The sequence below is a fragment of the Sciurus vulgaris genome (assembly GCF_902686455.1).
Source record: "Sciurus vulgaris genome assembly, chromosome: 11".
Taxonomy (NCBI): domain Eukaryota; kingdom Metazoa; phylum Chordata; class Mammalia; order Rodentia; family Sciuridae; genus Sciurus; species Sciurus vulgaris.
Window position 1 is genome coordinate 39,867,459 of NC_136472.1, and position 25,972 is coordinate 39,893,430.

The 25,972-nt window shown below is 35.7% G+C and overlaps 1 protein-coding gene across 1 annotated transcript; it reads right to left on the minus strand.

Annotated features, from left to right (window-relative positions):
* Positions 1-16: 16 nt before the first annotated feature.
* Positions 17-17,065, minus strand: EIF3M (eukaryotic translation initiation factor 3 subunit M). The gene is made up of 11 exons (XM_079103093.1): positions 16,917-17,065; positions 13,810-13,942; positions 12,524-12,662; positions 12,146-12,269; positions 11,887-11,981; positions 7,957-8,040; positions 6,938-7,037; positions 6,071-6,152; positions 1,724-1,867; positions 679-739; positions 17-207 (listed from the first exon to the last, which is right to left on the minus strand). The coding sequence occupies exons 1-11, from the start codon at positions 16,956-16,958 to the stop codon at positions 87-89; spliced, it is 1,125 nt and encodes a 374-aa protein (XP_078959219.1). The 5' UTR covers positions 16,959-17,065; the 3' UTR covers positions 17-86.
* Positions 17,066-25,972: the final 8,907 nt, after the last annotated feature.

Consider the following 25,972-nt stretch of genomic DNA (forward strand, 5'->3'; position numbering starts at 1 on the left):
GCCCAGACTAGTCAAATTTTAATTTATAATGTTTTACTATGATTTTGATTTTTCCCCCCAAAGAACAAAATGATATACATAAAAATTCAGGTATCAGAAAGACTCAAAAGGCTGTTTTTCACTTTGTTCAAATTTTGTTTCCACGCATTAAGTGTGTCATATAGTTGTTGCCACTGCTGTTTTCCAAATGTCCGATGTGTGCTATGACTAAAAATTGAAAAATTAAAAACAATGTATTAGTCAACTTTTTATCCTCTGGTATTTTTTTTTTATGTTACTACACACTTGGATATAGTTAAAAGCAAAGTTAACTATATATAAAAGACATGATTTAGATTTATAAGAGAATTTAAGAGTAGATGTTTATTTTAAAAACAACTTTACCACACTGATCTGAAACCTTCTATTCTCCTTAACAACTACATTAAGCAGACACAGAAGTCATTAGTATTCTAGCCAATGCTCAGCCATTAAATGAAATGTGCTGGAAAATAGGACTCTTTCATTAAATAAGCTAATCACATTCAGTCTGAACTTTAATAAAATTATGATAAATAGCAACTATTTAACTACAGTCAACTGATAAGAACACCACCTTGGTTCTCTAAACATTTAAGTGAAATAATCAGAACAAACTAAATTGTTCAACAAAATGCTGCAAAGTATTAAATGTCTTACCTGACAACTACTTTTCTCTGGGTCTGATCAATTTTGCAGTAGACCATTTTAGTTCTTACCGCTGAAAAGAAGATTTTTTTTTTTTTTACATGATGTTATATGGAAAATTTCCAAGAAAAACTACTAGGGTATGACCAAGTGATCATAATAAAACTTTACGCTGTTTTCAACATTATTTTTCAAACCAGTTCTTTGACTCTAATGGGAAAGCAATATGATGCAACCAAGAGAAAGGTCATATACTGTACCATGGCTGCTGGGCCAATCAATATTCACTAACACTACAGTTTTTTGGGATTTTTTTTTTTTTTTTTGTAGTGGGGTGGGTGGGGGGAACCCAAAGATTCTTTACCACTGAGCTACATTTCCAGTTTTCTTCTGAGCAGGGGTCTTGCTAATTTGCTGAAGCTGGCCTTGAATTTGTGATCTTCTTTCCACTGGGATTAGAGGCTCACACGGTTTTTATTAAGATTCTAGTTGTTCTCCCGTACACTTACATATGGTAGAAAAAAGTGAACTTCCTTAGAAGCTATTACTTCTTTATATGACTATTGGAGACTAAGATCATTAGAAGAAACCACTTACCTTAATCGTACAATCCCCTCAATTTACAAACTTTGAAAGTTTGGGGAAAAAATTCCTGATTAACAGTTATATTACTTTATAATACAACTGTCAAGGGAAGAAGGTTCTATTTTTGAGCTAATTACAAAAAAGTCAATGGTTAACATGTACAAATTACTTCTCACATGCCGGGGAAGAGCTGGTCTCAAATGTAGGTCTTATGTTAAAATCTATGCTCTTAACCACATTATATTGCCTAAAGGACTTGATTCTACATAATTTCAGTAGCTAGAACATCAAAACCCACATTATTTATATACCCATTGAATTTTATTTTACTACAAATATACCTACTTGTTCACCAAACATACACATTTGCAACAAAAGAATATAGCTTCATCTGTGTGAGGCTCGCTTAAAGATCAAAATCTTACATTCTATATAGTAAAATTCTAGCAATAAAATCCTCTAATTGCCTTACCATCAATAACAAAGGCTTCAACATCATCAGCCCCAATCTGAAGTTCCTGCTGCATTGTATCAAATGAAATTTCTTTATTTTCCACTGCCATTCCCATAAAAGTAAGTAGTCTCATTTTTGCCATATTCTGCTCATGTAAAAGGCCTGAATAACAATAGTGAAATCTGATGAGTATCCATATCAATTAAAGACCTATACAATTATAACTCTTGGTAAAGTTGTGGAAATCACTGTATTTGAGCACTTACATAGAATAATTTTGACAAAAATTCTATTTGCAGACCACAAACTTACCCCATAATGAAGTCAGTGTCACAGGTGATTAACAGGTTCAAAGTTAAGAATGGACTATACGTGATATTTATAGGCCCTACAAGTTTTCAACATTTCACATTTTATATTTATATATTTCAGTACTTAAGACCAAAGTACATTTCATAGTTAAATTACTTAAGCTTATTTTCACTAGTAGTTATTTAAATACACAGGATTCCTTATCTATACATTACTTGTTTTGTGTCACTATTACTAGTAAACATGAATTTTAAAATACTTTCATAAACATTTTCAGTTATGAAAACATTCAATTTCCCTTCAGGTCACTTTGGATTTAATATAAATCAAAATCCCAAAATGCACTTACTATTCAAACATTTAGATGCCAATATAGTTAGTACTAGATAAAATTAAACCATACCATTAACAGTGATACTTGTTCTTTATAAAGCTGAAGTAGAAAATAATACAAATAATAAAATTTTGCCTTTTAATTTTTAATAAAACATGCTGTTATACTTATTTGGACCACAAACAATTGTTAAGCTCAAAACAAAACTTATCAATTTATAAGTACTGATTCTTTTAGAAATAAAACCAAAGAGCAAGGAGAGTAAAGGACCTATAGATACAAAGTGGCAGTTCCAGATCCACAACATAGATTCATTTATAAAACAAAGGACAGATGGGTGCGGTGGCAAACCCCTGTAATTCCAGCAGCTTGGGAGGCTGAGGTAGAATGGTCATAAGTTTAAAGCCAGCCTCAGCACCTTAAGGAGACCCTGTCTCAACAAAACAAAATAGGCTGGGGATGTGGTTCAGTGGTAAAAGTGACCCTGGGTTCAATTCCCAGTACAAACAAAATAGAACAATTTACAAATTCTAGTTACCCAAATTATAAACTAGTCCTAAACAGAAGAACAACTAAAATACAGTATCATATATACTTGTTTTGATGGTTATGTATCAATAAAAACAAGTTTCTAAAACCAATCTAGGGGGCTGGGGTTGTGGCTCGGTGGAGCGCTAGACTAGCATGTGTGAGGCACTGGGTTCGATTCTCAGCACCACATATAAATAAAATGAATCAAATAAAGGTCTATCAACATCTAAAACATTTTTTAAAAATAAAAATAAGATGAATCTAGATTTACATGTTCCCTTTCTTTGACTTTCAAATTATGTAAACTCAGTAAATGATTATGTGCCCTCTACTAATTCAGAGCTTAAAGTCTGTATTATTAAAAAAAAAAAAAGTTGTCTAAACACTCCATAAATAAATTTGAAATTTATAACATTCATACATTAGTGGAAGACTAGGGAAGCCCATTAATATAGGGCATAATCATCTATTAATTAGCTGTAATTATGATACAGGCTTTCTATTTGGCACAGATTCAACAAAAACATGATCATCATAACTCAAATGAATGAGGTACACAAGTAAGTATTGCTAACTGGGTTTAATGGAAATCTACAAGCATCAAAAAATCAATTAGTGCACATTAACCCTAATTAACAAATGCAAATCAGATGCTGATTAACTTTCTGAAGCAAAAAGGTAGCAACTGGATAATACCAGATTACATGTGGACATGTTAGGGCAATTCAGTTGACACAAGACAATGATCCTGCTGGCCCAAGTTGTGTCAGCATTAATAAAAAAATGTTTTGACAAACAGATGCTACCTGTGGAATCTAGACATCTGTAACCTTTCAACTATAATAAATGTCCAGCAATACATCTATGAAACACAAAATACACACATTTAATGAAATGTTTTCTCAAAAGCATCTTCTATAAACCAATGTCTAATATAGAAGATAATTAATGTGTACAGATATCCCCAAAACAAAAGCAAATTAGAGAATTTGATTTCTACTTAGCACAATAAAGTAGCATGTTGGGATTTTTTTCCTATCAGAAAATAAAGAATCTCAAAAATTTCTGAACATTCCCAGTTCTATGGGCATGCAGTTTTCTTTCAATATGATAAATGATAAAACTCAAGATTTCTACGATATCTACCAAAATACTCTTTAAAATCAAAATTGCTACTCTTTGTGCAATTACAACCTTACTGTAAGTGAAAACAATCTAAGAGGAATGCAGATTATTTCTAAAATGAATTAAATAAAACCAGTATCTATTTTACCTGTGAAAACTTGTGTCTAGAAACATTTCAAATTGATGTTTAAAGTCATTGCTTTGTAAAACAAAGAACCATCCTTTATAAAGCCTTTTACACTCATTTTGAAAATCAAAACTTTAAGCTGGTGAAGTGTGAGTTAAAGATCTGAAGCAGTGCTTTGTTTCATAAAACTAGACTACTATCTTCAAAGAGTAAGTCATGGTGTTCTGTGTCATATTTCAATTTTAAAGTTATAAAAAATCTAATTTTATGGAAACATTTATTCATTACTAATATGTCAAAACCTTAATGCAGTAATAAAAAAATGTGCATCATTGAGCAATTTCTGCATTGTCACTGACCCTTGTCTTAAAATGCTGCAATATAGAAAACGCAATTTTAATGCATGCAATAGCTTATGAACCAGTGCTCCTTTGAAACAGTCAATTACACATCAATGGGGGAGTGTCAAAGTGTTAATTACTACTCCTTTTGCCTTGGTGCGTAAATAAAGAGGTTGCTGACATTAACATTCCATCACACAGCTTCATGCCACAAAGCAAATTAACTGGGACAGAATGTGGTTTTCTGGGTCTACTGCACCTGGCAAAGCATTCTACAAGCTTTCGCATCTACTTAATCTTGGTGTATTTCAAATGCCTATGTTTGAATAAGCCAATCTTCCCCAATTCTAATGGCTGCACAAAATTTATAAGAGATAAGAATTAATGATTAGTAAATGGAAAACTAAGTGTAACCAAGTAGATTATAAATGTACTCCTCATCTATATCTCAAACAACTAAGATGACTAATCATCGATTTTAATGTGAAACATATAATTGACCTCTAATATTTTGATTACTGCCTAAGAGGATATCAAAGTACTGTAGTTGCATAAAGCTGTCAAAAAAACTGGTAATTTTAGAACATTTAAAATCTGTTCGATTGTGGTTTTTTTAGGTACTCTCTTTATAATTTTATTAAAAACATGCTCCAGATGAAAATTAAAATAATAATGAACATACATGGGTTTGCTCAATGAGGATAAGATTCAATTCAATTTGACATTTACTGAACTCTGATGCATTCAGACAAAATTCAAAGATAAAAATTAGATTTCTTAGGCTGTCTTAGATGAACTGTAGTTAGCAAAGTTTCTATCATGTAAAATCACTACATACTCATTTCTAATACCCTAGATCTAATATATAAATTATATATATGAAATATAAGTGATGCTGTATACATCTGTAGTTAAAAAATCTTCAACAGGGGAGGGAGCATAATTTAATCACAAAATACTACAGTAGAGGGGGGAAATAACATTTTCTCTTACAATTTTGTAACTACATCTTTAAAAAAAAAAAGGCAATGAAAATACAAATTGCCACGCATCTAAGGAATGAAGTCTTCTATGAATAAACAACTTTTAGCTTAATAAAGTGCTTTTAATCATGGAATTTTATCAAGTACTTCCAAAGGTCACCATTGTGATCAAAGTCATGGTGATCCTTTCAGTTGCTTTGCTGCTCCCTCTCTCGTCCCAATTTTAAAAACACCTATTATAAATGGAACTATTTTTATCCAAATCTCTTGTAAGCACCTGATTACTGCTAGAACTTAATGAGAATGAGGGGACAGTAGAGCTGGAAGGGCCTCAAGTTCAACAAGCCCATGTCATCTGAGTGGGCTTTCATGGTCTCCTCGGGTTTTCACATTCTCTTCACTTTTTTAAAATCACAAAATCACCTTATATACTTGGTTTCTGGTTCCCAATTCATTTTAAATAATCTTTTAAACTGTCCTTTTGTTTGCAAGTCTATCATACTTGCTAGGGTAATCTCCAGATAAAGCTGCAACCATAATGGCAGGACATTTTGTTTCAGAGGAGCATGTTCCCAGCTCTTTATTCCTCAAAGAATAAACCCCAAAACTTACCAAGTGAATCAATGAAGTCTTTATTATTCTGATAAAACTTCACATATGATGCCAATTTAGCACTCACAAAAATGGTTAAAAGCTATACAGATGAGAAATAAATAAGAAGATTATCAAGAGAGAATCAAGATTTATACTCAAGATATTTTTTGGGGGGGGCTGGGGTTATGGTTCAGTGGTACAGTGCTTGCTTATTAGCATGTGTGAGGCACTGGGTTTGATTCTCAGCACTACATATAAATAAGTAAAATAAAGATCCATCAACAACTTAAAAAAGAAAGTAAAGCCATTTAAAAAAAAAAAAAAAAAAAAAGATTTTTTTTTTAAGACACTGACTCCTAACAATAAAACTCTGCGTTTCTTTTGGTGCAGAAATATCAAATTGTTTCATCAAATTATCACTCAAAACCATCTCTTTTCATATGTCTCACTGTTAAAATGAAACAATCAATACAGTGAGCTCTAAATTATCAACATCAAAAGATGGTGGTTAATGGCACAATCCAAATTGAAAATAATCCAAAAAGTATGTTCATGTGTTTTGTTGTTGTTGTTGATGTGTTTTGAACTATCAGATTTATCTTCCTATTTGGTAGGCTAGTGACATAAGCAATAAAAAATAAATGTGTATTACTGAGATCCATAATGGCCAGAATTATGTTAGGAGAAAGTAAAGAGAGGAAGAACATGATTGTACGCAGTAGCTGGAGACAGTTGGTCCTAAATATCAGTCTGTTCCTGATATAAAGAGAGTAAGATCTATTCAATAGTCATGTTCATTAATGAAAGAAAAAAAGAATACTGCTGCTTCAGTATGTAAGATTTTGGAAAAAAGAAAATTTTTCATACTGAAGAACAATTACTTACATCATGAATAAGCTCGCCTTCCAAAAACTTGACTGGTTTTAAAGTAAGAAGATGGTCAAAAAGAAATGCATTTGGATCTTTCAATGCTCGTACAATACACCTTAACCAGAAAACAAAAATACAAGCTCAGTCTTGAAACCCCAGCTTTTTGCTAACTTTTTTACAGGTCACAAAATACATTTAATTCAGTAAACTAAGAGTCCAATGTACACACAATAAAAAATAGTACAGGAAGGGATTTTAAAAGGTCAATAAGCATTTTTATCAGGTCTGTTTTAACATAATGAAATAAAAGTTGTACACAAAAAGCTGAAGAGAGAGGACAATGGTAAGCAAAGAACAGTGAACAGAAGCATCTTACCATATGCTAGAAAAATGGTTTACAAGCATAATATCTCATTTATTCCTCAGAACAACACAAAGAGCCACAGTATCTTGACTGTTTCACTGTTGATTAAACAGGCTCAGAAAGAATAGGTGCTAATTAGAGGATGGAGTAAAAATCTGAATGTAGTGTATTTATCCTCTTAAGTCAAAAACTTTTACCACTATCTATCCTGTTTAACAACTCCTGCCATTGAACAGGTCCATGTGTAGCTATAACTCTATTAAAAAACTTAATAAAACATTGGTTCCATTCTTATTTTTACTTAAATCCAGGACTAAAGTTCTTATTTTCTTATTAGCAATGGCTAATAAAGCAATTCATCAACTTTTCCCTATCTACGTAACAATACTAAGACAAACTGACCCAAGATTAGATTCCAGTTCATAGGATGGAATCATTATCCCCATACCAACAAGATCCCATACAGTAAACACCAAGTGGCTACTTCACATGCCATGTATGGTTCTTCCAAAACCCAACCTTGAATTTGCATATCAACATTAGAACTACCAGGAAACACATTATTGAATCACTATTGGTTGCAGAAATGATTTCAGAATCGTATAACTAAATACTGTAGCTCACCTCCAAGTTGCTGACAAGCCCTTATTATAGTAATGTTTAACGTTACCTGTGGGCATCAACTCGAGCCTGGGAAGCATTGTCCTCCGTATAACTTCCGAGCAATTCCACCATGACTTTTGAAGCAGCATCACTAAGGAAAAATACTGCTTTAGGAATATGAATGCATCCTGTCATTCATTCATTAAAACAAAATACACATTAAATGGCAGGTACTGTCCTGATAATATATAGGGGTGTGTGTGTGTCTGTGTGTAATATATGTATATGTGTATATAAATGATGACCAAGAAACACAACATAGGCCACAACAATTGAAAAACCATGGAACTTTCCTTTTTGTAGGAAAATCAGACAACTAAGGAAAAATAATACATAAGTGTTATGAAAGAAACAAGAGGTGATGCAATGGAATACGGCAGAAAGCAGAGTGTACTTTATACAGCAAGAGCAGAGTGAGAAAGGCAAGCTGAGACTGAAAACGTGCAAATTTCCTTTTAATGTTCTTTTCTTGAGTGTAATAAAATCTAGTGGTAAAAGATAGGGGTCAGATGAATTTCTGAGGGATAACCAAGTACAAATGCTCAGGTTGGGGAAAAAGTTTGGTTGTGTCCCAGAAACTGTTAGGACGGTACAGCTGTTGAGCCAACATCAAATATTTAAGTAATTCTACTCAAGATATTCTTCCAATTAAATTATCATTAAAATTATGTAGATGATCACCTTACTGCCACAAAAAGGGTAAAATAACTAAATGCATTCATTCAACTTCAACTCTTTAGAACTATATCGTAAAAACTTTAAAGGTATTCCAAAATTCTTTCAAAATTAAGATCTCCTAAGATGTATGAATATAATTAGAGGATAGTTAAGTGGTAGCTAGTCTCTTAAATATAGTGATATAACTATAAAAATTCAAAGGGAAACTAAGGAAAACCACATTCTACTCATTGTTAATTACCCTTTTATATACTCTTAAGTACAAGTATGAAGTTCCATTTCCTATTTGAAGCTGCCACAATACTTCAATCAAATAAATTTTATCAGCTACAGAAATCTTTTTAATTCACAAGGATCAGATAAAATAATCCATGTGGCCTGGTATCTCATGTATGACAAGGGCTCAGCTGACTAGCATTATCTTTTAAAAATGTGTGACACATCTGAACCACCAATATATAAATAAAATCATGAAAGGGTACCCATAAATGTTCAGCATTCCTACATTAATAGAGCAAGGTAAATCTCAGAATTTTGCTATGTAAAAGCAGGGAAAAAAATTAATGTATCCTAAAGAACACCAAATCTTAAAATGGGCCAGGAGATAAATATTTTATCATCACATTCACCAAACCCATGCTTTAGTAGGTGGACACCTATTCTACTGAAAGGCCCTTACAAACTACATTAACAATTTTGTACTTCCTTTTAAAAAAAAAAAAGAAAGAAAGAAGAAACCCTGAAGAGTAAGATGAAATCTGTTTCAGAAAAAAGTTACTATGATTGTGCAGAGCAATACAGAAGAACACTTTGAAGACTGTTGCAACCACCAGGGAAGCAATGATGCTGGCTGGTAGAGACAAAATCACTGCAGAGGCAGAAATAACCAGATGTGTGATAAAGGAGATGGAAAGGAGGGAATCAAGGATGTCACTGGGTTTTCTTGCTTAAGTAAATGGTCCTGTCATTTACTGAACATGAAGATTTAACTTGGAGAAAAAGATAAAATCATTTGGGTCACATTGTTCGTGACACCTGTGGGCACATCCAAGTGAAAATAGGAAACAGTTGGACATATAGATCTGAAGTGTGGAAGAGCAGCCAGCATTAAAGACGTGGATTTTCAATCTGTAGGTGACAAGCCACAGATGAGATGACCTAAGGAGAAAGTACAAGTGAGGAAAAAGGTCCTAAAACATCATCTTGAGTAATACCAGCCTTTAAAGGAAGAGGAAGACTAATTTACAAATGTGTCAGAATGAACTTCCTAAGAGTCTGGAGGAAAAGAAGGACAGTGGTGTCACCTAAGTGGAATGAGGAATTTCTGAGGGAAGGGGTACCATGGCCATATGCTACTGAAAGGTTAAGATGACAAGGAGTGCAGATGTCCACTGGACTGCATCTGTTCCTAAAAATGAAGGAACTGAAACTCAAATACTGGAAACTAATTTTCACATGTCTGAAAACTGGGAGTGATATCAGGGGTCTTATGCTTGCCAAGTGCTTAAAGATCTGAAAAGAGGGAGTCACATGGAAACCTGGGAGAGTACTCTAGGAAGAAAAGCCAGAACCAGAGCACTGGAAATAGCTTTGCCTTTTACTCTGAATGAAGTCACCAGAAGGTCCTGGGTAGAGGGGAAAAATGGTCAATCTGATGTTCCAAATTAAATAGAACTTTCTGGCACCTATATTGAACAGATTGTAGAGGAACAAGAACCAGAACAGACTGGGTAAGAGGCTACTTCAATAATCAAAAAAAAGAAATGATGGTAGCTTAGGCCACATGGTAGCATCAGAAATGATGAGAAGTTGGTTTGACTTTAGAGTTCAAAGTTGATAGGATTTACTGAAAAATAAATTGGTTTAGAAGGAAAAAACAAACAAACAAAAAAAAAAATCTGTGGTTCACGTTTGTAGGTGTCAAGTTTTAGACACCTTCTGAACACCTGAATGGAGACATCAAACAGGAACAGAAATCAGGAGTTAAGGCAAGAAACAGAGGAGGGAAATAGTTGAAAATCATCAATATATAGATAATATACATTTAAGATAATGTACATATCTTTAATCTTTTCATCAACCCTGAGGTAAGTACTACTATTATTTATCTACCTTGAAGTAGGAAACTAAGGCACAGCAACATTAAGTCACTTATTCAGGGTCATACAAGTGGCAAACTCAAGATCTGCATTCCAGCAGTCTGACTCCACATGCATATCTAATGGATGGATTAAAATACAGATTCTTTATCTAATAGCTTTTATGCTCTCCATTAGAAATGGTATTTGTTATAAACTACGTCCTGTTAACACTTTACTGACAACTGGCTAGAATGCTGTCCAGAAGCACACCAGCTTATAAAAGTACCCACTATTTCTGAATGATTACACTGCAAAGGCAAGAATCCCCTGCTTATTTTCTTTTATAACAAAACACTCCAACTTTCACAATAAAAATACATACATTTCCTCTTCTTTGTTAGTCTGTAAAAAATTTAGTATTTTACCACAAGAGAAGCACATTAATCTTGCTAATACTCTAATCCATTAAACTCTCATGCGCTGAAAGCTAGTACAGGGAAATCTATGCAAGAAAACTAAACTGAAGACTGATTACTTTTCCTAAAAGTCTTTGACCATGATGAGAAAAGAGGAAGGGTAGGTCGAAAAGCTAGAATTATCTATCATTAAACAAAAAACATCACTAATTTTTAAAAACTAGACCAAATGTATCATTTGTAGGCATCCTAAAACTGGGTAGGTGGAAGAATAAATATTTTGGGCATAAAATTTACCAGGTTGAACAAAAGCCCTAGAAACCCAAGACCTTGCCAAAGCCCAACGGGTACTCATTTAGTACAGCCCACTGCCAAGTTTCAGCTCAGGGTCAATGTCTACTTAAAGAGACTTTGTGGTAACATTTGATTGATGGGCCCTAATCATCACTCAACAAAAACTATCTCATACTAAGATATCAAAGGACCATTAAATAATTTAGGCTAATGTTCTACACAGCTTTGGATTAACAATTTTACCATTTTTGAAACAAAAGCCGATTTTGTTTTTTAGTTTATAGTTTAAACATGAGGGGAAATCACCCCTCTGCAGTTATCTTTTAACTTAGTAGGTAAAATTTACAGAAATATATTTTTAACAACTGTGGAGAACAGAACAAAATTACTGGCCCTCCCTATCTTTAAAAAAACACTACCACCCACTTTTACTGCTTGTTAAGTTTTAAGTTCATTACTCCTGAATACCTTTTCTTACAATCCACAAGTGCCTCATAAAGTAGTCTTAAAAGGGTGTGTTTTTTTTCAGTGTTGAGATTCCAGTCAGAAATCCATTTTCTCACCTATAATGAGATTGACAAAAGGAGAAAAATTAGTGACACAGCTAAATATATTTTCACAATTTAAAAGACAATATTTAGAATACATAATAACTACTTCCTATTTTAGCTACAATATGTAGTTACATTGCTTGTAAGCAGAACAATTATTACCCATAGTAACTCACTTGATCCAGCTCAGTTGGAATGTACTGAATGGCTCCACAAGATGCTGCCACTTTAATGAGGCTGCAATACACTGTGTATCTTACAGGAGTATTCTTATCCATTCCATGGAAAAGATTGCTTAGCCTGATTAACAAACAATAAACAATGTTTGAGATCAGCAACCATGGTGTTAAGTTGAGGTGATCTGCTCTCACAACAAACCTGAAACAGTACTACTAGTAATTTCATATCACGAAGGAAGGAACTAGGGCAAGTTCAGCGGTAGTAAGAGCCACAGCTGACAGTCAAGTTCCAGAATGCCTGCTCTTAACCACTAAAAGGTAGTGTCATGTAAATAGCCCCTTTGAAAAACCAGACCTCTTTTCCTTCTTACTTACAATTGTAGTCTCAGAGATGGGCGTTCACCTTCACGAAACTTGACCAGCTTTTCACACAGACTTTCAATCAATGCTTCTTGCTTGTCAGCTTCCAGGATCAACAGGAGGGATACCACACTGTTCATCACACTTTCCACATCTACACAAGTATCAATAACACAACTGTTGTGATGCAATGTCTAGTTAAATATGTATTTCCAGGGTTTTAATACAATGAAAGTCACTAAACTTAAGATAATTTAACAAGATAAAATCTGGTTACTATGAAACAGCTGTCCTCAATGGACGGCAGCAAAAATATATTCTGTATGAAAGCAAACTGAACTAGCTCTATCGTACAGCTAACATTCACAAAGCAATTTACACGTCTTATTAGTGAGGAAGGAAATTGTTATCCGAGATTTGGTTTCCATTTAGTAAAATAGAGGAGTGATTTGCAAATCTCTACATTCATATTTTTGATTTTAACACTGGTATTATATTCAATTGCCTGGAAGTTACTGGTTAGCCTTTAGGTTAGGATGTTGTCTCAATTAAGGAAAACTTCATACTACATGTAGAAAGTTATTTAGAGATGAAAACTCTTAGCTTTCTGGTTAACTGACTTATTTTTAAGTTTTACAGAGATTATTCATATGCCAAGTTTAATATCTAAACCTTAAGAGATTTGGGAACCCACAATTTTAAAAGTTCCTCACTTTAACTCAATAAATGTGGAAGTGGTCTAATAATTAAACGGTTTTTAGACTACTTGAAACTATATCCCATTTGGTATTTATCTAAACCTCATGAAGAGCAAAGAGTTTCATTGTTTTTCTTCAGTTCCTTCTAAAATCACTAGCTTTTAGTGTGTGTAAAAACATTCAAGAAATATACAATGTTAAAAGGTTTTGTTGGTGTTGGGGCTGTGGTTCAGTGGTAGAGCACTTGCCTACCATGTGTGAGGCACTGAGTTTGATTCTCAGCACCGCACATAAATAAAATATTTTAAAATAAAGATTCCATCAAGGGCTGGCTCAGTGGTGGAGCACTTGCCCCATATGCATAAGGTACTGGGTTTGATCCTCAGCACCATATAAAAATAAATAATATAAAGGTAATGTGTCCATCTACAACTAAAAAAAACAAAAAGGATTCCATCAACATCTAAAATAAATTTTAAAAAAATAAAAGATTTTTTCAAAATTGGCTTGAAATACAAAACATATAATAAAATTAACAAGAAAATATTTAAAGTAGGTTCTTTTATGATTAGTAGGGAATATTAGAAAAAAATTAAAACAAACCTTTATCATCTTCCTTCAGACACACATCACAGGCTTCAATAATTTGAGCTAAATCTACATGAAGTCCACCTTCTGAGTTCTCTTCCGAGATCTCAGCTCCTTTAGATTTCAGGTAAGCACGAAGTTCAGCAGCCTGTTGAATCAAATAAGATTGCTCTGTATCTTTTCATGTGTATTTTTACAAAAGTGACTGTGTTGTCAAGACACAAAAGCTCAAACCATTCTGTCCTACTTCTGAAAAAATACAAGCAAATACTATATTTCCAACTAATCTACTTATAAATTATGTTGCCACACGTTCCCCCCACAAGGTCTGTGGCCCCAGACACACTTGGGGCCACATGAAGGGATCACTTTCAGAGTCTCTCATGTCACCTGTATCCTGATAGACTTCTAATATATAGCAAAAGCTTTCTAATATAACCCAAAGGTTTTCCATGTGTGCATGTATGTGGGGTGTGGGGGAGAAATTGATTTTACTTGGCAAACTAAACTTCTTTGGAAATAAATGAAAATTTTATTGCTCTTAACTATATACATACACATAACTACTAGAAAAGTTTAAAATATTACCCGGGCCAAGAGGGAAATCATTTGTTAATTTAATATTTGAGAATCTATTTGAGACACACATTTTGGGAGATGTAGTTTTAAAAAGACAATATCTGTGAATATTGCCTTGAATAAAAAATATCAAACTGTACATATTAGATAACAAATCTCTTCAAACACAAAATGAGTATCTGGGTCAGAAAGCACACCTGGACCAAAAAAAAAAAAACAAAAAAAAACCACAACTAAAGTACTGCATTTAGCCATCTGGACATTTTCCTATCCAACTCACCATACGATTTTTTTTTTTTTTTCTGTGCTGGGAATTGAACCCAGAGTTTCATACACCCTAGCCAAGAACTGTACTACTGAGCAACATATATCCCAGTTCCCCTCCTTTTTTTGCCTAGGTTGGTCTTGAACTTGTGATCCTCCTGCCTCAACTTCTGGAGAAGCTAGGATTAGAGTCATGCCACACCAGTTGATATTAAATACTCCTTTTCATTTGAGTGCTTGATATTCATGGTAGCCAAATATGAATGTAGATAGTTTTAAAATAATAAAATAAAAAACTGAAACAGGCAGATGAAAGGATAACATTTAATAAATGCAGAAGCACCGCATTTTCTAGACCATATTATTTAAAAAAAAAAAAAAAAAAAAAAACAAAATCTTGGTATAGGCCATCAAGATTTTTAAACTCACAAATATGGTTTTAATAAGTATATTACCCTGCACTTCTTGGTGCTATTTTTTCAGGCAACAACATAGTAAAAGAGTTGGTATTATAAGCAAGATCTAAAAAAAAAGTTAGCTGTCACCATATTAGAAAATACCACCACAAAGCATTCTTCCCTAAGGCAGAACTATCTGGCCCAATCAAGAAAAAAAGCTGTTCTCTGCTCTGGAAAGCAAACTTTCTCTAAGAACTAATCAAGTTTACTGTTCCTATCATTCTTGCTGATCAAAAGAGTTGTGCAGCAGTACAAGCCAAAGGAAAACAAACAAGGATTAAAATTCCATTTGTAACCCTAATCAAACAGAATTTGATAAACCTAAAACCCTGAAATAATCAGAGTATTTCCCTAAAAGGAATGGCTAGTGTGAAATTGATGTATTACAGTAAGAGGAGCACATCCGAAGAAATAGCACTTTGTTTTTAAGACAGGGTCTCACTATGCTGACTAGGGTGCCCTTCAACCTGGGATCCTCCCGCCTTAGCCTCAGAAGCTGGGATTACAGGCACACACCACTATACAGGCAGAAATTACATTTTGAAGACTGATCAGTGATAAAAACTTCTCAATCCACAAATTCTTCTCTATATTAAAAAAAAAAAAATCAAGTACTTTTTCATGAACTTAACAGCCAACTGTTGGTACCTTACTTCCATTTCTAGTTGGTTTTTTCCTTGTCCCCACATCATTCTATTTGTGCTTAATCCCCCCCCCCCCCCCCCCCCCCCATTTTTGACCTCTCTTTTCATTTCCCCTTCTTTCTTTGCTCTACAGGGCTGCAAGATCCAAAGCTACCAGGGCAAGTGGATCTCTTCTGCAACGCTACAGTGTTACTTACACTATTAAAGGCATAGAAACCAAAATTTCCATGTTAGCAGAGTGACAGAAAAAAAAAAAAAAGATAAACTTAAGACTTCAAAGAATAGTTTTCGCTTATACAAAATTAAACAATATCATTTCATGTTTAGTTTAGCTCTCACCAATTCAACTTCTGTTACAGGAAAAATGACAAACAGCAGCCCTGCATACCAAGGAACGAACTACAGTCAGTAAACTTAAAAAGTATATTGGGATGGGGGTGCTGGAGTTGTGGTTCAGTGGTAGAGCGCTTGCCTGGCGTGTGTGAGGCCCCTGGGTTCGATACTTAGCACCATGTATAAACAAACAAAATATGAAAGATGTATTGACAAAAAATATATTTTAAAAAAGGCACTGGAATGTTTCACAAGAGGTATGCCTCATAACATATGAGCGTGAAATGACACCATATTTCGACGTCTGAGACCTACTTTCATACTTGCACAACTAAGTAGGACTAGAAAACACCATTCTAAACATGAAAAATGAGCCACCTTCTCCTTTGTGACCGCACAAAAATAAAACCTTTTCATTTTTAGTACAAAATTGCTTTTCCCTGAACTGCTAATGCCGACTACAGTCAGATTCATCACCTCCCCCTGCGGAGGTGGCTGTGCTGGGGACAGTAGCAGGCCCCTTTCTAATCAGTCAAGAAGTACTGTGTCAGTACTATGTCAGAAGTGACGCCAGCTGGGACGCCGACCAGGAAGCTGGCGGGGAAGCGTTGGGCCCCACACTGCCATCGCGGGTGGACCGACTGGTGCGACTCAAGGCCAGGAACGTGCGCCTGTCCCTCCGCCTCCCTACTCCCACATGTCGGGGCGAGGGTTGCGGCTCTCAGCCCCGGAGCAGTCTCCGTGAGGCGGCGTCCCTTCCGCTCCGCCCAGGCTCGGCAGCGACTCGTTATAACCTTAAGAAACCTCTACACCCCGCTAGCGACACTGTGGCCCGCGAGCACACCTGATCTTCCTCACTGATATCGATGAAAGCCGGGACGCTCATGGTGAAGGCCGGGGCACCGCCGAAGCTCCCCTAGCAAACCACGCCGACCGGAAAAGGGAGCAGGGCCGCGCGGCAGTTCCACAACTACTTCCGGGTCAGCCCCGCGCCGGCCAGGGCGGGGCTGGGTCACTGAGATGGACGGGGCCAATCCTAGCGCGTATTCTTGCCGCGACTGGGGGCGTGGCAGACGCGCGGGGCGGGCCTAGTGGGAGGCACCCGCTGGGCCACTTCCCAGTCCGCTCTTAGGGGCCTCGGGTTTTCACTGTCGAGTCGCTGACTGTACTTCTAGTTACCTCTCCGCCGGCGCCGCCTCGAATCCGCCTTCCTTCTGAAATTTTAGGCCTGTTCTGCCAATGAAGATCACTTGTGCTAAGCATCACTTGTGCTAAGTAATCTAGCCTGTCCCCTTCTGCCTACCAGTTAAGCTGGCCTGCCTCCGTCTGTTCGCGTGTCGAGCCTAACGCGCTCTTGGCATTTCCGGGAGAGTCGTGGAAATAGGCGTCAGTTTCTAAGTCTAATTTTTTTTTGCCACTGCGCCCCCGTTAGGATTTAACCAACTTTTTGGCCTTTGCGGGACCAGCTGTCAGGCAGTGTTTCCTGCGCTGGGGACAACGGAAGCCCCCGCGTGCAGCCTGCATTCCAGTGGGATCACACAGAATAAAAACGTTAGTAAAAATTAAAAAGGTAGTCCTAGGTGGCATCGTGTTTTACCATAGGGATTCCAGAGTGAAATTCTTTGGGATGGAATCCTGACCGCATCATTGAATGGACATATGATTTGAGAAAATTATCTAACCTCTGCATTTCTGTTCCCTCTTGGAAATACAAGAGTATTTAGGTACTTCCCTCTTAGTGTTAATTATGATTAAGTAACTATATAAGGCATTTAGTACATGGTGAGCACTGTATGTGTCGTTATTAAATAATTACAGAACATGTCAAGTAGAACTACCTAAGAAGATAAAAACAGAAAGGATAGTGTATGGCTATGCATGCCTATTTAGAAACAGTAATCAAAGAAAACAGCTGAAATGACATTAAGACCTAAAGGAAATGATGAAAGTACTAAGGAATATGTGGGTAAGCTTTTCTTGCAGAAGACAGCAAGGACCAAGGGCATGAAGCAGGTGTGAGGAGGCTTCTAGGCTGAGGATGAAGAAGGGAGAAAGAGGGATGAGATTACCACTGCCAAACAGGGATGGACAGTGGTCAGAATGTTAGCTTTAACTTAATAATTTAGGAAACCATTTCACAAGTTTGAGTAAGAGATCAAACTTAGCTTTGTGTGTGTGTGAACATTCGCTCTGGCAGGTGTGTTGCAAAATGACTTCAGTAGGTGAGGACCAAATTAGTGAAACACCCTTAGAACATTTTTTTTTTTTTTTTTTTTTTTTTTGCGGTGCTGGGGATCGAACCCAGGGCCTTATGCTTGCAGAACATTTTTACAAAGTCCTTTTACAAGGGACCATGACTGATTACAGTGACACACACCTGTAATCCCAGCAGCTCAGGAGGATCATGAGTTCAAAGCCATCCTATGCAAAATTGAGGTTTTTGCTGTGATGTGGCTTAGTGATTGAGTGCCCCTGAGTTCAATTCCTGGCAAAAAAAAAAAAAAAAAAAGACCATGGAGTGGTATTTAGAAATTGATTGAATTGGTTTTTTTTTTTAAATGATAAAACTGATTAAGATTTACTGATAGATTTGGATATAGGATGTAAAAGAAAGGATGTCAAGGTGACTTCAAAGGTTTGACCTGGACTAACAAACCAAGGATGACTACTTGCAGAATCGCAGGGTTGCCTCTTATTTGAAAATGCAAGAAAACACAAGAGGCTTGATACACACCTGGAATGGTTATTGTTTTTGTATAGGAAACTAGGGAAAAAGGAAAAAGTGATGGGATACTCAGTAGAAGAAAACAGCCTACAAATTCAAATTGGTATGGGGTACTACTACATGCTTTTTATAGTAGATTAAAAAATTAAACTGAAAATGTCACTGTGTGGTGGAGCACACCTGTTATCCCAGCAACTTGGAGGTTGAGGCAGTAGGATCCCAAGTTTGAGGCCAGCCTGGGCAACTTAGCAAGACCCTGTCAAAATTTTAAAAAGGATATAGCTTAGTTGTAAAGCACCCCTGGGTTCAATCTTCAGTACTACTAATTTAATTAAATTAAATTGGAAAAAAGTGCTTACAAGGACATGTAGCAACTGGAGGTCTAGCTAATAAATAGCTGGTAGAAATGCAAAATGGCAAAGGTAATCAAGACACTGTGGTGTTAACTTCAAGATAGACAAATAGGTTGAGAAACAATACAAAGTCCAGAAATAGACTCAGACATATATGGTGAATTGATTTTTAAACAAGATGCAAAGGCATATAGTGCTGGAACAATTGGATAATCATGTGTGAGAAAAAAATTGTTCCAAATGGAAAAATTAACTTAAAATGGATCATAGACCTAAATGCAAAATCTTGAACTGTTAAAGCTTTAGGATAAAAAGGAAAATTTTGAGACCTTGGGTTAGATAAAGATTAATTATGGGGACTGGGGAGATAGCTCAGTCGGTAGAGTGCTTGCCTTGCATGCACAAGGCCCTGGGTTCGATCCCCAGCACTAAAAAAAAAAAAAAAAAAAAAAAAAAGGATTGATTATGATATGTACTTGAAACCATGATTCATGAACTTAAAAATTATAAATTGAATGTTATGTTTTAGATATGTGGTGTCCATTGTCCCATTGTGAGACAATGCAAGAAAGCATTGTGAAATGATTGGGTTATGAAAACCTTAACCTAGTAAGTGTGTTAGTTCACTGATAGGGATTAACTGGGTGTTAACTGTAGGCAGGAGGGATGTGACCGGAGGAGATAAGTGCCTGGGGGCATTTCTTTGGGGTTTATATTTTGTCCTTGTTGAGCTAAGCTCGCTCATTCTCTGCTGCATGGTGGCCATGTCCTGACCTGCTTTCCTCTGCCACACTATTCTGCCATGATGTTGTACCTTACCTTAAGCCCCAGTTTTCTATGCACTGAGACTTCTGAAACGTAAGCCCCAAAATAGGTTTTTCCTCCTCTAATTGTTCTTATCAGGTCTTTTGGTCACAACAAAACTGACTAAAATATTGGAATTCATCAAAGTTAAGAATTTCTACTCTTTGAGAAACACTGCTAAATAAATGAAAAGACAAGCCACATACTGGGAGAAAATATTGGCCAACCTCCACATTTCTGATAAGAATATACAGTTGTCTCAGTATTTGTTGGGGATTAGTTCTAGGATACCAAAATCTGTGGATGTTCAAGTCCCTTAAGCAAAATGATGTAGTATTTGCATATAACCTATGCACATCTTCTTGTATACTTTTAATCTCTAGAATACTTATACCTGATACAAAATAAATGTAAATAGTAAGTATCCTGTGTTGTTTAAGGAATAATGACAAGAAAAAATGTCTGCATATAGTCAGTACAGGCACAAGTTTTTCCTGAACATTTTTGATCTGTAGTTGGTTGAATCTGTGGATACTGAACCAGCAGATACAGAGACAACTTCTATAAAGAATCTTCAAAACTCAGTAGTAAGAAAATAAGCCAATCCTGGTGACATACACTTTTAATCCCAGCTACGTGGGAGACTGACACAGGAGGATTTCAAGTTCAAGCCCAGCCTGGATGCTTAGAAAGACTCTGTCTCAAAATAAAAAATAAAAAGACTGGGGATGTAACTCATTGATAGAGCACCACTGGGTTCAATCCCTAGGAAAGTAAAAGGTATATGTGGGGGTGGGGTGAAGGGGGGGAGGGAGAGAAAAAAAAACAATTTGAAAGTGGGCAAAAAGTTGGAACAGACTTCACCAAAGAATACACACAAATATCCAATAGCAAATGGTAGGATACCGACATCATTAGTCAATAGGAAAATATGAATTAAAATTACAATGGCATAGTGCTTAGTATCTACTAGAATATCTAAGATTAAAAGAATGTTGTGTGGCTAAGTGTAGAACTGGAACTCTTATATAGTGCTTCTGGGAATGTAAAATGGCACTTTGCAGAAAGTGACAATTTCCTAGAACATTTAACATAGACCCATCATATGATCCAGTTATTCTACTACCAAGTTATTTACCCAAGAAAAAATGAACATGTATATTCATATAAAGGCTAGTACATAAATATTTGTTGCATCTTTTTAAAGTTTTATTGAAAGCATTCCAGCTTTATTGAAATAAAATTATATGTAATAAATTCCATATACTTTTTATGGTATACAGTTCAACAGTTTTTAGTATGTCCACAGAGCTGTGCAACCATTACCACTAATTTTAGAACATTTCCAAAACCCCCAAAGAAACTCTGCACCTATTGACAGTCTCTCTCCAGTCCCCATCCCCAATCCAAGTCCTTGGCAACCACTACTCTACTCTCTGTCTCTATGAATTTGCCTTTTCTGAACATTCCACTTAGATGGAATCAAAATACATGGCTTTCTATGTCTGGCTCCTTTGATTTAGTATAATAGCTTCAAGATTTATCCATGTATCAGTCTTTCATTCCTTTTTGTTGCTTAACAGCATTCCATTATGTGGATATATAATTTTTTGCTTATCTGTTCATCAGCAAATTTTTGAGTTGTTTCCATATTTTGGTGATTTGGAGTAATGTATAAGATAGTTGTGGAATTGCTGGGTTGCATGGTAACTATATGTTTAACCTTTTGAGAAAGTATTTTTCAAAACAGCAGTTTTATTTTTAATAGCTGTAAACAGAAAACATGACAAATGTTCATCAATAGATGAATGGACTAGATAAATAGTTATATATCCATGTAATGGGACACTACTGTGCTGTAAAAAAGATGAACTATAGATAATTGTAAATGCATGAATCTCAAAGTAAATTTGCTATTTAAAGCAATCTTTAAACAATAATTTTGCTGCTTCAGGAAGCTGGGCATAGTGTATGATCCCACTTATATAAACTCCAAAAAATTCAAACTAATCTGTATTGACAGCACTATAGATTATTGTGACCTGAGGGAATTGGATTGAGCAAGGAAGTGGGAGAGGTGAATTACACAAGGATATGTCATTATTTTGTGGTGATTGTGTTGTAATTGTATACATATATAAAATTTGTCAAATTGTGTACTTTTAAAATGTGTAGTTTGTTGATATCACAGTTATACCTCAACATAAAAAATGTCAAAGCTAACTAAAATGTGTGGAAGGAGAGGATACAAAACAACTAAAACTTAAAAAGATTCATTCTTGCATCTGAACCTTAAGGCAGAGAACTCGTATGTCACATTTGACCTCCATTCCCTACTTCTGCCTCAGTACCCAGAACCCATAAGCAGTTAATAAATATCCTGTTGGTTGCTTGTAGATTTTCTGTGAAGTGTCTGTTCATTTCCTTAGCCCATTTGTTGATTGGATTATTTATATTCTTGGTGTAGAGTTTTTTGAGTTCTTTATAGATTCTGGAAATTAGCACTCTATGTGAAGTATGAATGGCAAAGATTTTCTCCCACTCTGTAGGCTCTCTCTTCACATTACTGATAGTTTCCTTTGCTGAGAGAAAGCTTTTTAGTTTTTTTTTTACATGTAAAAGTTTTTTTTTTTTAATTTTTTTAATTGTAAACAAATGGGATACATGTTGTTTCTCTGTACGTGGAGTAAAGGCATACTATTTGTGTAATCATAAATTTACATAGGGTAATGGTGTTTGATTCATTCTGTTATTTTTTCCCTTCCCCCCAACCCTTCCACCCCTCTTTTCCCTCTATACAGTCCTTCCTTCTTCCATTCTTGCCACCCTCCCTAACCCTCACCCTAAACTTAACCCTAACCCTAACACTAATCCCTCTCACCCCCCATTATGTGTCATCATCTGCTTATCAGCGAGATCATTCGTCTTTTGGTTTTTTGAGATTGGTTTATCTCACTTAGCATGGTATTCTCCAATTTCATCCATTGGCCTGCAAATGCCATAATTTTATCATTCTTTATGGCTGAGTAACATTCCATTGTATAGATATGCCACAGTTTCTTTATCCATTCATCAATTGAAGGACATCTAGGTTGGTTCCACAATTTGGCTATTGTGAATTGAGCAGCTATGAACATTGATGTGGCTGTATCTCTGTAGTATGCTGATTTTAAGTCCTTTGGGTATAGGCCAAGGAGTGGGATAGCTGGGTCAAATGGTGGTTCCATTCCAAGCTTTCTGAGGAATCTCCATACTGCTTTCCAGAGTGGCTGCACTAATTTGCAATCCCACCAGCAATGTATGAGTGTACCTTTTTTCCCCGGCATCCTCGCCAACACCTTTTGTTGCTTGTGTTCTTGATAATCACCATTCTAATTGGGATGAGATGGAATCTTAGGGTAGTTTTGATTTGCATTTCTCTTATTACTAGAGATGTTGAACATTTTTTCATATGTCTGTTGATTGCTTGTAGATCTTCTGTGAAGTGTCTGTTCATTTCCTTAGCCCATTTGTTGATTGGATTATTTGTATTCTTGGTGTAGAGTTTTTTGAGTTCTTTATAGATTCTGGAAATTAGCTCTCTATGTGAAGTATGAGTGGCAAAGATATTCTCCCACTCTGTAGGCTCTCTCTTCACATTACTGATAGTTTCCTTTGCTGAGAGAAAGCTTTTTAGTTTGAATCTATCCCAGTTGTTGATTCTTGCTTTTATTTCTTGTGCTATGGGAGTCTGTTAAGGAAGTCTGATCCTAAGCTGACACGTTGAAGATTTGGACCTACTTTTTCTTCTATAAGATGCAGGGGCTCTGGTCTGATTCCGAGGTCCTTGATCCATTTTGAGTTGAGTTTTGTGCAGGGTGAAAGATAGGGGTTTAGTTTCATTCTGTTGCATATGGATTTCCAGTTTTCCCAGCACCATTTGTTGAAGAGGCTATCTTTTCTCCATTGCATATTTTTGGCACCTTTGTCTAGTATGAGAAAATTGTATTTGATTGGGTTTGTGTCCATGTCCTCTGTTCTGTACCATTGATCTACCTGTCTATTTTGGTACCAATAACATGCTGTTTTTGTCACTATTGCTTTGTAGTATAGTTGAAGTTCTGGTATTGTGATACCTCCTGCTTCACTCTTCCTACTAAGGATTACTTTAGCTATTCTGGGTTTCTTATTCTTCCAGATGAAAATGTTCAACATCTCCAGTAATAAGAGAAATGCAAATCAAAACCACCCTAAGGTTCCATCTCACCCCAATTAGAATGGCAATTATCAAGAACACAAGCAACAAAAGGTGTTGGAGAGGATGTGAGGAAAAAAGTACACTCATACATTACTGGTGGGGTTGCAAATTAGTGCAGCCACTCTGGAAAGCAGTGTGGAGATTCCTCAGAAAGCTTGGAATGGAACCACCATTTGACCCAGCTATCCCACTTCTCGGCCGTTACCCAAAGGACTTAAAATCAGCATACTACAGAGATACAGCCACATCAATGTTCATCGCTGCTCAATTCACAATAGCCAAATTGTGGAACCAACCTAGATGTCCTTCAATTGATGAATGGATAAAGAAACTGTGGCATATCTATACAATGGAATGTTACTCAGCCATAAAGAATGATAAAATTATGGCATTTGCAGGCCAATGGATGAAATTGGAGAATATCATGCTAAGTGAGATAAACCAATCTCAAAAAAACAAAGGACTAATGATCTCACTGATAAGCGGATGACGACACACAATGGGGGTGGTGGGAGAAGGACAAGAATGGAGGAAGGAGGGACTGTATAGAGGGAAAAGAGGGGTGGGAGGAGTGGGGGGAAGGAAAAAATAACAATGAATCAAACACCATTACCCTATGTAAATGTATGATTACACAAATGGTATGCCTTTACTTCATGTACAACCAGAGAAACAGCATGTATTCCATTTGTTTACAATTAAAAAAAAAAAAAAGAAAGTAAATAGGCAAGCAAAAAAAAAAAAATCTTTTGGTACTGAAGGAATAGTTCCTGTGTTCTCCCACAAAGTAATATATTATTTCAAACTTCTAGGAATACAAACTAAAAGAATACATGTACATCATTGCATATTTAAAAGCCGTGTCCTTTTTTACTTTTTAAAATTCATTCTATGATCCTTTTGAAGTAAAAGAACATTGTCTCCAGGGAAATTCTTGAGTAGAAGATAGTAAAAGGATAGGAACAAAATTATTTGTGACTTTAAACTTCATCATTCAAAGAAAGTACTCATCTCCATTATATGCCAAACACTTCTAGGCACTTGAGAGACCGGAGAGAGCAAATTAAGGGTTGCACTGTGGATGGGGATAGGAATGCTTATGTGTCCCAGTCTGAAATCCATTTTCTTAACTTTCTTTTAATTCTCAGAAGTTGGGAAATTGGGTTCCATTCTTAATAGCTTCTGGGTAGGGGAACGACTTCCCAGTGGGAGATTGGGACCAAAAGGTATATACTCTGTATATCTGTGCTTTATATTCATTTTTAATGTTCATTTATTTTTGCTGTGCTGAGATCAAACCCAGGGCCTTGTGCAGGAGGCAAGCATTCTACCACTGAGCTATACCCTCAGCCCTATGTTCATTTTTTTTTGTAAATTTAACTTTAATTTATTTTTAACTGATACATAAAAACATAAAGAATCATACATATTAATAGGACACCTCATAATGTTTCTGTACATAAACACATTGTATAATATTTAGATTAGCTTAAAACTATCTCCTCAACATTTAACATTTCTTTATGTTGGAAACATTCTACATTCCTTTTCAAGTTTTTTATAATACACAGTACTTGAATATTATCTATAGTCACCCCAATATGCAGTAGCACACCCAAACATCTTTTTTTAAATGGTAACATTTTTTTAATTTTTATTTTTACAGCTTGCATTTTGACTTATTGTACACAAATGGGGTGCAACTTTTTATGTTCATTTTTAATAACGTTGCATGCCAAATTATTCTAAATAGAGTCAAAAATGTAAGCTTTTTAAATTAA